The following is a 12,171-nucleotide window of genomic DNA, read 5'->3' as shown; positions in this document are numbered from 1 at the left end:
GTTGAACCCAGGGTGTTTTTTTTCCTTTTTTTTTTTTTTTTTTTCTTTTTTTTTTTTTTTTTTTTTTTTTTTTTTGCAAAGCTGTATAGAGTTTAATTCTATGCCTTGTTGGACACTGCTCACACATTTTCTCCAAGCTGTTTGTGATATCCGTGCTGCTGGTGTGAACCAGATTTTTTTGCAGGGCACAGTTATAATAGGGTGTATCATTATATGCCATGGTGTGCATAGTAATGGATTGGCCTCATATGTGTTTAGGTTGTATTGAGAAGAATCAAAGGGTCACTAGGAATACCTACTGCGGATTTAAGGCATGAGACGTTAATCTGCCAGACGTATCTGGAGGGGTTTTGAGCACCAGCTGGAGACATTGGTACGGTACTTTTAAGCCTCCTTGCTGGACTAAAACAAAGCCGTATTTATCCCCAAATAACAACATCTGGGCATGCTTAACAGCATGGATAAATAAACAAGCCCTATGGACTCTAAATCCCCCCACACTCAATCACTCTCACACACCCCCTCTTCCCATTCCCTCTTGACTTTCTGAAGGCTGTTGGTGTGGGGCTGGCACATCAGTGTTGATAGTGTGCATCCAATTAATTAGCCAAACGTTATCTCATTAGTAATAGCCAGAAGAGTAAAGCAAGTACACTCCCTTACAGTTGCAAACATCCTCTGGTCAGCATTGAGCTTCCTTTCCTCCTCCTCCTCTGTAACCTCTGTGATCTGTTGGCGCTGAGTAGGAGGACAAAAGGAAAGGTTTGTTAATGCCGCTTGGTCAAAGTGTCCATCATTAGGCAGCTATTCCTCATGGCTCACATTTATTCCACAGCTCCTGCAGAATTAAGACTAGACAGCCTCCAGCATATCCTAATAGCACTGCATCACGAGACAGTCTAATGGTTTCTTTGTCTTTAAGGTATCTGTCTTTGTGGACCTCTGCATAATTTGCACAACGCTGTAAGCAAAAGTCAGCACCATCTGACACACAACTGAATCCCTTGCATTCCTCAACACCTGTGCCTCAATGTTATTTAAAGCACTCTGGGGCTCTGCACCAAACACCAGCCACCGGCTATTTGCTTGTGCGTGTCAAGTGTGTGTGTGTGTATGTGTGTGCAAGTATTAGGGGAAGAACATGCTTTCTGAGCTATTAGCAACAGGCTATGCAAAGACAAACAGCACTAAACAATTTGTAAAACATTTTGTCTAGACGTTGGCAAAAGGAAGCAATATGTTTTTCGCGAAGACCCGCTGTAAGACATTGTTACTTATTGTTTTATTTTGCACATGATAACAAATAGCATTATTTTAATTCAGTGTTGGTATTTGGAGTTCTATTAATGACAGAGATTTAAAAAAAAAATAAATAAACAGTGCTTGTTTTTTGTTTTTTATTTGTCTTTTTTTTCTTCCCAAGAATAAATTTATGCTCAAACACACTGCAAGAACTTTGGGAAATGTATTATCTATTGTCCTTTTCAGCAAATCAGAGATGCATAAATTCTGTTAGTCTTTGTCATTTGAGAAAAACAGTATTTACATTTTATGAATATTCACTGCAGTGTGATGGTGCTATTAGGCAGTGGAATAAAATCTAAATCATTAAAGGGTAAAGATATGACAGAGTTATAAACTACATCTCAGTCCAACACTGCTAGGAACAGTAGTAATTGGCATAATGCAGGAACACTGTTGTGATGTGCTGAAGGCGGAGTGTCACAAAGAGCAGGAGTTTCTTAAAGAGACAGAGGCCCAATTTCACGGTGTCAAACTGGGAAATCGAATTTCTATCTGATGCATCCATTTTTGCAACGGAAAGAAACGCAGTTACTTTAAAATTCCAGATCTAAGTGTTTCATTATTAACTGAATTGACCAACAAACCTTAATATTGGCATGTCTATTTTATTTGTGTTAATGTAAATCTAATAAAAACAAACAAACAAAAAAAAAAAAAAAACATTAGCTGTTGTAACTAATAGGTCCAAGTTTGGAAAATGTTGTCTTTTGTGTGGAGGAGCTGCATAAAAGTGAAGTAGGACCCACGAACACTGAACTTTTTATCATATCTGACCTTCAAGGGAACTGTAGATTTTCTTGAAAGGGAGAAGATAATCAGGTGAAATTAAAACCTTTCAAATATATTGCTTTATTAAAACAGTGTGACACTGACACATTACATCTTGGTTTAAATTACACGGTCCATTTTGCAAGTTTATTATTGTCCTAATAAAACACTTGGGTGACAAAAAAAAATCTAATTATCATTCAGCAGTCTGTTGTGTTTAGACTTCTATGCATGTTCGATGCTCTGCTTGACGGTACCAAAAGTTATGCTGTTCATGTATATATTGTAAAACACGTCAGATAACTACCTCAAGTGGTCTTTTAATCAAATTGTATCTGTAAATTTTCTAAATGAGAAGGTATGTGCTTGATTGCAAGAGAAAGTGGCTGATTCAAATTATTCTCAGCTGCCCACTGGGGCACTGATTGTCTACATGCAAATGGTCATGTTTATCTCACCAGGGAAACAGGAAAGCACAGAGTGTCCATAATAATCCCCGAGCTGCTTTGAAGGAGCAAAGTGAAATACAGACGTCATAGTTTTGACAATTAATACACCAGATACTGATGCTGCATGCAAATATATGTACTCTGATGCACGAACTATTCATGTTCCATTCTTTTACAAGAATTGTGAGTTTGAGGAAATGCCATCAGTGAGATCATGATGCTATGATGCTTTCAGTGTAGCCATTTATCTACCAATACAAAAAAGCTAAATGTCACATAAATGGCAGGTCAGTAAGTAGTTTCTGTGCTTTTCACTCTGCACACCCTGAACATGATCACAGCCACTCTTTTTTTTTTTTTTTTTTTTTTTTTTTTTTTTTTTTTTGCAATCTCCATTCTTCAGCAGCCCCTGAGATCTGAACAACCTTTATCCTGGTTTTAAGAATGAATACTGTCTCCACTTGGAAACAGCGCATCACTACTCCTTGCAGGTCTCCATGCAAATACACGCAATTAATTCCACGTGTTAATTCCGAGTGTTCGTCATTTACGCACAAAAATTACTGGCATCCTCTTGCTTTTGTCAAGCCAAGCTCTGACATTTAAGCAGGACACTTCAGTTGAGAATATTTTACTAATCGCAGCTGAAAAGCCACCTGAGAACAGCTGAACGTGCAATAGCCACGTTCTTTAACAATAACTGGTAATGAGTTCCAAATTTTTTCTTTGCAAGTTTGTTTTAATTCAGTCTCACTGGAAAATTTTCCAGGATGAACTCCCTGTTTACGGTTGCACCACAGTGTCTGTTTGATTTAAGCCCAGCCGTTGACTAGGCCCAAGCTTTGTTTTTTTTTTTTTTGCTGTTTTTGAAACATCCAGCAGTAAACAAGTTGCTGTGCTTGGGATCTGAATTTGTGGTTCTATCAATTGTAGAAATTCATCCAACCAAAGCAACTTCTGACTTTCATGCAGTCACCACCATGTTTGACTGTGTGTTATTGTTCTTATCATTTTAAGACAAAGAGTGAGCTGTGATTTCTTCCAACTTTCATATTTTCTCCATCTTTTTAACTTGTTTAATAAAACATACTGTTGCATAAGATGATTTATTAGGTACAATAAAATATACTAATGCACTTCATAGTGTCATTCAAACTGTATTTTGGCCTTTTGTTTTTCAGATGGACCCCTGGGACCACGAGGGCTTGTGGAAGCTACAGAGATGTGCACACAGGAGTGCCTTGTCCTTGGACATTCAGACAACTGTTGGATGCCTCCCACGTTAGGATCGTACCAGCATCCTAAGTCGCCCGTGTCTAGCTTTAGTTCTCAGCGGGAGTGGGGTCAGAAGGACAAACTCCTCAATGGACACACTCTGTCCAGAACCTGGAAAAACGAAAGTGGACGGTCAGAGCATTTTGGTGACAGGAAGCAGTTTGGGAGTGGGGAGGGACACTTCACCAGCAGCAGCATGGCTGATATTCCTTTGGTGAGTCTGAAGTCTTGCCAGTCAGCATCCTGCCCAGACAGTCCAAAGGACCAGCAGCTATAAAACTGACTCTTCTTTGCTGCAAGAAATCTGGACAGAGTAAACTGGTGAGGCGTCTCACCTGGGCTCACCCTGTGTTTCATTGGTTTATTTTTCGTCTCCTTTCTTCAACTTAAGTTAATGCTTCTGCAGTCTAAAGGCCACATGTACTGTGTAGGCCTAAAAATAGTGCTGATGCTTAGTTCTTCACAGTAAAATTTTTCTGCAGCTCCACACAAAGGTTTTTTTTTTCTTTTTTCCTTTTTAATGCTACGATTCTCAATGAAAAACCTTATCTTTCCACTTCTTTTGGGGACATGTGGAAGAAGGACCTGCATACAACTGAAAAAGAGGGGGGGGGGGAATGACTGTCAGACAAATATATACAAATCTTTGTGGTGTGATTGTTATTGAGCTGTTTGGGACTATATTAATCAACACAATCAAAGAAAATTTTTGATTATATTTCAAAAAAGTGTTGGTCCTATAACACTTGTTTGTGGACACTTGTTTATTCTGTCACTGTCTCTGTGTTTGTAAATAATACTTATTAACCACAATCATGTATCTGTAATATTCACAGTGGGTAGGACAGTTCTTGGCTTTCGTCATTATAATGGCTTCTCATCAGAATTGGGGAAATTCAGCCAGGCAGAGATCTCCAGCATAAAGTGGCATATCCAACGTTTACGTTTTTTTCTTCTTTTTTTTTTTTTTGTTTTTTCTTTATTCTTATTGAAAGAAAATCTTGCCACATAATTTTACTGTTACCTATATCCCATATAAATTTTATTCAAGTGCTGCAAAATCTCAAAGGCGAATCAGTTTTTTTTTTCTTGTTCGAAAAACAAAGCAAACAAAAAAAAAAGCTTTATGAAGGATGTCAGTGCTCAACATGTGCATTATAAAACTGAAAAGCTCTAAAAGCGCTCTGATTTTAAAAGTGTTTAGTACAATTAAATAGCAATATATTTGTAAATGGCTAAATGTTTTATCTAAGGTTGATCTTACTGTATAGATTTTCTTCAATTTGTGATTTAACTGAGGGCAATTTCTCAGTAGTACCTGCAACTTATTGACCTATATATGTAAATATACATATATATATACTGTATATATATGTACTATTTCCACAGACTATTATTTTCCATACATAAGAAAACACAGGTAAAGATAACACTTAAATCACCGTGCCTTCATGAAACACTGAATTGTGCTTATTCAAATGACAAGAACATGATGGCTGCCGAAAATATCCGGTCTGATAATCAGATGCCTTATGCATTGAGTGTTTGCCAGATTTAAAGAAACAAAGGGCAAAATAAAGTCACCGAATAAGGAAAAAAAAAAAAAAGGCATGGTCAGACTGTGTGTCAACCAAAATAACTTGTCATTTCACCATCTGAAAGAGTTGGTTTTCACAGCATGGACGGCAAATACACAAAGGAAAAGCATGCTAAATGATATACCTTATTTAATTAAATTTGTCATTTTTGTCTTTGCTTTTTCTTTTTTCCTTTCGAGATGGGGTGGTGGGTAGAGTTGAGTTGTGCATAAAGAGTAGTTCCGTTTGTAAAGCACTTTCACATTAATGTCACAGTATAAAGATGTTCAGTGGGATGGAGTGATTTGCTTATCGCAGTATGTTTATTAGTTGTGAGGGTGTTTGACATCACCAATACTGAAACAGTTAATCCTTGTTACTCTACAGGTATACAGCTACTGCAATAAATGTTTTAATTATGTGTATGCTTTTTTTGCGTACAAGACGGCTACATCGGGATGTCTGTGTCCTTTTTTTTGTGAATAAATACCCCCCCCCCCACCGTGAACGTTTGTTAATTTAAATTCAAAGCACTGCTTAAATATTGCACGGGTTTGCCCCTAATTAGAGTGATTTTCTTTCACTCCAAAAACGGAAAATCATTCCCATTATCGGTTTTTACACTAAACACGTTTTTTGTTTTTTTTTTGTTGTTTTTGGATGACGCATTTACTTATGAACAAAGCAGAAGCAGGTTTGGAGCATCCTCCAAGAGAGCGTGTCCTGATGAACAGTTTCTCTTGCAACTGTTCTATTTTGCATTTTCTGTCCTTAGAGAAAGTAAAAGCTTCTTAAAAATATTACTTTCAGGGTCACTGTGGCGTAAGCAGACAGCTATAACAAATCCCAAGGGATGTGATTCAAGGAAAGTTCCCTGACAAGGTTACCATAAAAATAAAAACTTTAGCCATCTGTAAAGTGTTTTATCATAATAGACTTTGCTGTATATTTAAACTAAGTGAAATTATTGTGTTATTCTAACCAATTCCTCAGATTTCCATCAAGCATTGCTAATAATAGTAGCAATGAGAGGCAAAAAAAGATAAGACATATTCATGATATCATCTTGCAATAAAAAGTTCAATCTCTTCACCTCAATATAAGAGTGTTTTTGGCAAAATAGCGTTTAATATATAGTCGCTTTTATTAAATCAGAATAATATTGAAAGGTTAATTTATTTCAGTAACTCAAATCCCTAGGTGAAACATATTATACAGCTAATTTTAATTTTGATGATTTTCATTAAAGTAAACTGAAAATCAGTTAGTTTTTATACTTTAAAATATTGTAATACTGTAATTTAAAATTGTCTTTTCCATTCCTCGGTGGGATTTCTTCAGCAATGGCTTTCAGGAATTAACTCGTATTAACCTTGGTAATAAATGAATACAAATAATTGAATAAATCAGCCACTATTTGCTATTTACAATGGAAATAATGATGAGTTTTTCAATTCATGAATTCAAACCTGGAACCTGAACTGGGCTGTGTAGACATAATAGATGGATAGATGACAGAATAGATGACAGAATAATGATGCAGTTCAAAACTTATTAAAAGTTTCATATGCAAACAATTAAGAAAATAACAGTGATCAGAAAACGGAAGCAACCCCATTTGAGTTTCTAGTGATTTAGGAAGTTTGATTTATTTAATACTGAGTCATTAACAACCAATCAACGGCCATCAAATCATTCGGAAGCAGATTATTCTTGATTGATCGACTAATTGAGAGATTAACTCCCAAGAGCTCTTAAATGAGTAAATATGTTTGGGGAGTTCAAACACCTCCATAGACCGTTCCCCTACAAATTAAAGTGTTTTGCTTAAAGAGCATCACACTGAATCAAATACCATATTATAAGTGGTATCTCCCAAGACAGTTGATTTTTTTTTCCTTCTTAGTCCTTTAGGTTTCTCTTTCTCACTGTAACCTCGCTTCATATTTTTTTATCAGAAGTTGCCCAGCGGACTAGCTTAAATTCTGACTTGCCATGCTAGCTATCGACTTGTGCAAGAATAGTTTCTGAGGAACTTCAAAGCTAATTGCCTTGGAAGTGAGAGGGGGAAGTAAATTAGTGTCACACCACACAACCAAGAAAAATAAAAATAAAAATCCCAATCGCATTTGCTTCTTCTGCGGCTTTGTGAATATTTTTCAGACTGGCAAGCTGGAGTGGAACAGAGCAAACGTTCAGCAGAAATCACTCACAGGGACTGCATGTGCATCAGACGGGAGTAAAGAGCTCCCAACAAAAGACAAAAAACAGCGTATTTTAAAAATAAAGTTTTCAGATAATAATAGCAAAAATGAGTATTAACCAATAGCATATACGAGTTCATCTGTTAAATGTGTAACTTAACCTGGGACCTCAACCAAATCCTATAGCTTTTGAGCTTTAATGGTGTGAGCTGGCAGGGATTTAGATTTGGCTCTGAAATAAGAGGCCTCACTGAGAGGCCAAGATCTAAAACCAGAAGGAGAGCAGACTTGAAAGAACAGAGTTTTTTTTTTAACAGATTGTACTCGCAGAATGGCAAGAGTTGAACAGCCCTGGAGCTGTTCAACCAAAGATGTTTAACTTTACTTAACCCTTCTCTGAAAACTAAACGTACATGATATCACCCTGAAACAAAGTTTTATAGGAGTCTGAAGTTTTTCAAATGAAGTGAGATTAAAAAAAAACAACTTGTACAAAATAAAAATAAGACAAATAATTATTTTTAAGAGAAATAGTACTCTCTACATGCTTTACAGTGTGCACTTTTTAGAATGATTTACAGCTCTGTTAGGACAACCTTTAGAAATATCTGCAAATAGCCAAGGCTTATGGATCTTGTTCAAAACTCTAACCTTAGAGTATCCATTTAAATAAACAGCGGGACAATATATTATATTTATAAACCCAGAGGAGGAGGTGGCCCGCTAAGTGAAACATGAAGGTCAGTGGAGAGGATGATGAGGGAACATGAACTGTCATGCTGAAGCTACCGCAATAACTATGACAGATTAAAGAGAAATTGTAGCTTGGCCAGCTACTATAACTCTGACCTCGTACCACAAATCTGAGTCATTTGAGTTATTACATTCATAGAGGTCACAGTGAAAAAATGGGTCAAAGCTGAATGCCGAGGTTTTCTGTAAAAGCCTTAAATGCTCAACTTTTAGATCAGGAAATGATGCAAACAGGATTGCACAGGGAGATGCCTGGAACTCGCTGGCCTGTTATTAAACTGAACGGCAAATTGAGGGGAACATTTTGTATTCCAGTGCAACACCTCACTGGTGTAAATCTGAAACAATGCTCAAGGAAGTGTAACAGATGTGTTTTTTTTTGTTTTGTTTTTTTTTACTTGATCACACTTTCTAGATGCCAAAAGGGGACAAAATTAATAACTTTATGATTCAGAGTTTTTAGAAAACCTTTTTGCAGCAATTATATCTGGTAGGATTATTATACACTGCTCAAAAAAATAAAGGGAATACTCAAATAACACATCCTAGATCTGAATGAATGAAATATTCTCATTGAATTCTTTGTTCTGTACAAAGTTGAATGTGCTGACAACAAAATCACACAAAAATCATCAATGGAAATCAAATTTATTAACCAATGGAGGCCTGGATTTGGAGCCACACACAAAATTAAGTGAAATGTTCCCTCTATTTTTTTGAGCAGTATATTTATGCCTACCTCAAGTGAAAATAAAATATTTAGCTTGACACCTGGAAAAGCCACTGATATAAAGCCCTGATAGTTTCATCAAGAGGTAACACCATAGTGAGGATCAGTGAGCACACTGCTTGCGAAACAGCAATTCCCTGGACCAGAAGGCCATTTAGAGAACGATCTGATGGCTTCAGTCCGTCTTGGTCCTTCTCAAAATTTGATCCACACGGACACAACAGACACATCTGTATGGATTACTCCCGCAAGCCAATCGAGGAACACACACTCTGCCAATATTCCCTCCAGATGAGGCCTGAGCTCTCAACAGAGGGCTGAGATGAAAGACAGAAAGCAGAGCGCGATTGTTGATTAACCTCTGCAGTCTGCAGTAAATCTGTACACACAGGAGAAACCCAGGTGCTGGCATTGGACCCATCCATGTCCACCACGGCAATCTGAAAGGGATTCTTGTCAAGAGCAACTGTCTTTAAACACAGTGTGTTGAAATAGGTTGTAGAGCAGTTTGCTGCTCCCCTGTTATTGCCTTCTCTGTGGGACCTTGTAATGACTAAGACCTCACTCCCAGAGTGCTACTTCAATGCAGTGTAAAAAAAAAAAACCTTGTTGATATTTCTCTTGCTTTTGGGGGGGGGGTTTAGGCAAACAACATATGTTATTCCACTTTACCCTTGAAAATGTACAGACTCATTCAGTAGCTTTGAACCGTGTTGAAACGTTCATCTATTTCAATAACTCAATCAACTATGTGGCATTTCCATTTATTAATGACAGATTGATTTTCAAGCCTTTATTTCTGTTAATGATGACGATTCTCTGCTTACAGCTAATTAAAACATGACATTTAAGATTAGAATATTACGTCAAACAGATGGAAGAAAGAGTATTGCTTACTTAGAGGGTGTTATTTTCAAAAATCTGATGAGCACGCCTAACGGCAATACATATTGTAATTTATTGAATATCATGTAATCCATCAAGTTTATTCATATAGCACATTTCAGCAGCAAGGTGGTTCAAGGTGCTTTACATTAAAATAATAATAATAAAATTACAAGGTTATAAAGAAAACACAGTACAGTTAACAATGAGTGCCATCACCAAAATCATACATTAAATAAGTTGGTCAGTGTGACTGCAAAAAAGGTTTATGAAAAGCATGACATATTACATGCAGAGCCAAAATAATCACTCAAGTACTGTCATGCATATCTCCACTTCCTCTAAGCACATCAGAAAGATTTTTTCTCTCAGCAATTTTCCATTTATTGTATTTCAAACACATTATGGTGAAATGGAGGTTTTGCTTAAGAATTACCAATATCATCTACACACCTATTCATGATTCATGAACTGTGTGTATTTAGGTTCTAAGTTGTTTGTGTGGAGATAAATTTGGCATCATTGTTCTGTCTCTATAATAGTTACTTCCTTTGTACTGAGTTTCTTAGTTTTTTTTATTTATTTATTTTTTCTTGCTCTGTGTATTCTGGTTTTATCTCACGGATGTTGGTATTAGTCCTTAGATTTTGGCTATTTATGTATTCTGTGTGTTTTCATTCTGTTTCTCTGGTGCCTATTATTCATCCTTCTCTCAGCTGATTCCCTCTGTTGATTGTTACTCACCTGGTTTTCATATTGTTCATCATTTTATCTCAGCATATTTTAAGCTCTGTGCTTTTTTTTTTCCCCCATCGCCACAGGATTTCACTGTTGCTGTTTCTCCATTTCCTGTCTGCTCTCATCGTGTGTCCGCTGCAAGTTTTCACACTATTCATTTCGTTCGTTCTACATCCCATAATGCAGCTGCCAAATTATTTGACATTTGTGTCCTCAGCAAATGCCTCGCATGACAATTATGTCCATCGGCTTTACTGAATCTAGTTGAACTGATTTGACCAAGAAATAAATTCAGCAAAATTCGGCTCATTTTTATTTTTATTTTTTATTTTTTTGGAAAATCTCAGCTGCTGATGTTAGTTTTTCATGAAATACCCTAAAGAGAATAAACTGTAAACTCTAATGCCAACAAGGTCGGTGGTATGATGAAGAGATTTCTTAACTTTGTGGTGGAGGACGTTGAGGTCACATAGTGGAAGAAGAAAATCTGAGCTTTAGTGATCAAGATCTCAACAAAATATTAAAAGGAGAAGAATATTTACCCCCTACAGAAAAGATGGAGTAAACTAGGAGATCTGGACCAGTTTACTTAAGTCAGCAACACAATTACTTGCCAAAAAGCTAAACTCTGCTAAAACTGCTCAATGCTATAAACCCCCAAATATTTTTTTTTTTGGCAGCTTATATCTTTTTTCTAATATATATGCAGAGAACTACAGTAAAAACAATAGAATAATCTGATATCCAAATGGTAAGAAAGCAATAATTCATGAACTACAATTATGCTTTTCTTATAACAAAGACATATGTTATTATGAACTGGTAAAAGAACATATGACATTCAATATTTACAATGATATAAATATTTCCCCCGTGAAGTAATTTAATAAACACTTGCTTCTATATGCAGTCCAAAGATTCAAACATTATTATGTACGGCTAATTTAATACAAATATGTATATTACAGTGTATTTACAGAATATTTAAGAATTAACTACGCTTGGTCGTAATGATTCATATTTTAATATGCATATTTCTCCTTTTCCTTTAAATTTACTAGTTCCGTGAAAGATTACCCTTTTCATATAATTGAAACTTTTTTTTTTCTTCTTTTTTTTTTTTTTTTTTTACAACCTGCCGGCATTTGAAATGCCTCCTGTCAAGTCACCTTTTGGCCGAATTAAAATAGAATTAGGTGTAATTGGACTGGCTTTGGCGATGATTTAATTTTATTTAATCCAAGGACTTTTGAATACCTGAAAGACAGGACACAGATAAGTGAGACCCATTTAAATTTAAATGACAAGACTGTGCCTGAGCATTACCAGACATTAGAGCTTTCAGACATTTACTTGATGGGGAATAAATTTTCAGTGATTTTTTTGTTCCATTGCGACAGTTTATTTAGAAAAGACATAATTTGAGATGAAAAGGTGCACGTTGAAAAGACAAGCACTTAAAAGTATACTGCATGTCGTTTAGGAAG

The 12,171-nt window shown here is 36.2% G+C and overlaps 1 protein-coding gene across 4 annotated transcripts in view; it reads left to right on the top strand.

Moving 5' to 3' along the window:
• pcdh9 (protocadherin 9) overlaps positions 1–5,795 on the top strand; it is a 234,161-nt gene extending 228,366 nt beyond the window's left edge. For all 4 annotated transcript variants that reach the window (XM_015027916.1, XM_015027915.1, XM_015027918.1 and 1 more), the window contains one exon: positions 3,704–5,795. In XM_015027916.1, coding sequence (XP_014883402.1) covers positions 3,704–4,074 — 371 coding nt within the window. In that variant the 3' untranslated portion in view covers positions 4,075–5,795. The remainder of the gene's footprint in view (positions 1–3,703) is intronic.
• Positions 5,796–12,171: the final 6,376 nt, after the last annotated feature.

This window comes from Poecilia latipinna, unplaced genomic scaffold (genome assembly GCF_001443285.1).
Source record: "Poecilia latipinna isolate Pla-1442-1.1 unplaced genomic scaffold, P_latipinna-1.0 Scaffold110, whole genome shotgun sequence".
In the NCBI taxonomy this organism is placed as follows: Eukaryota; Metazoa; Chordata; class Actinopteri; order Cyprinodontiformes; family Poeciliidae; genus Poecilia; species Poecilia latipinna.
Note: the sequence above shows the minus strand (reverse complement) of the source record. Positions and strands in the feature narration are given on the sequence as shown.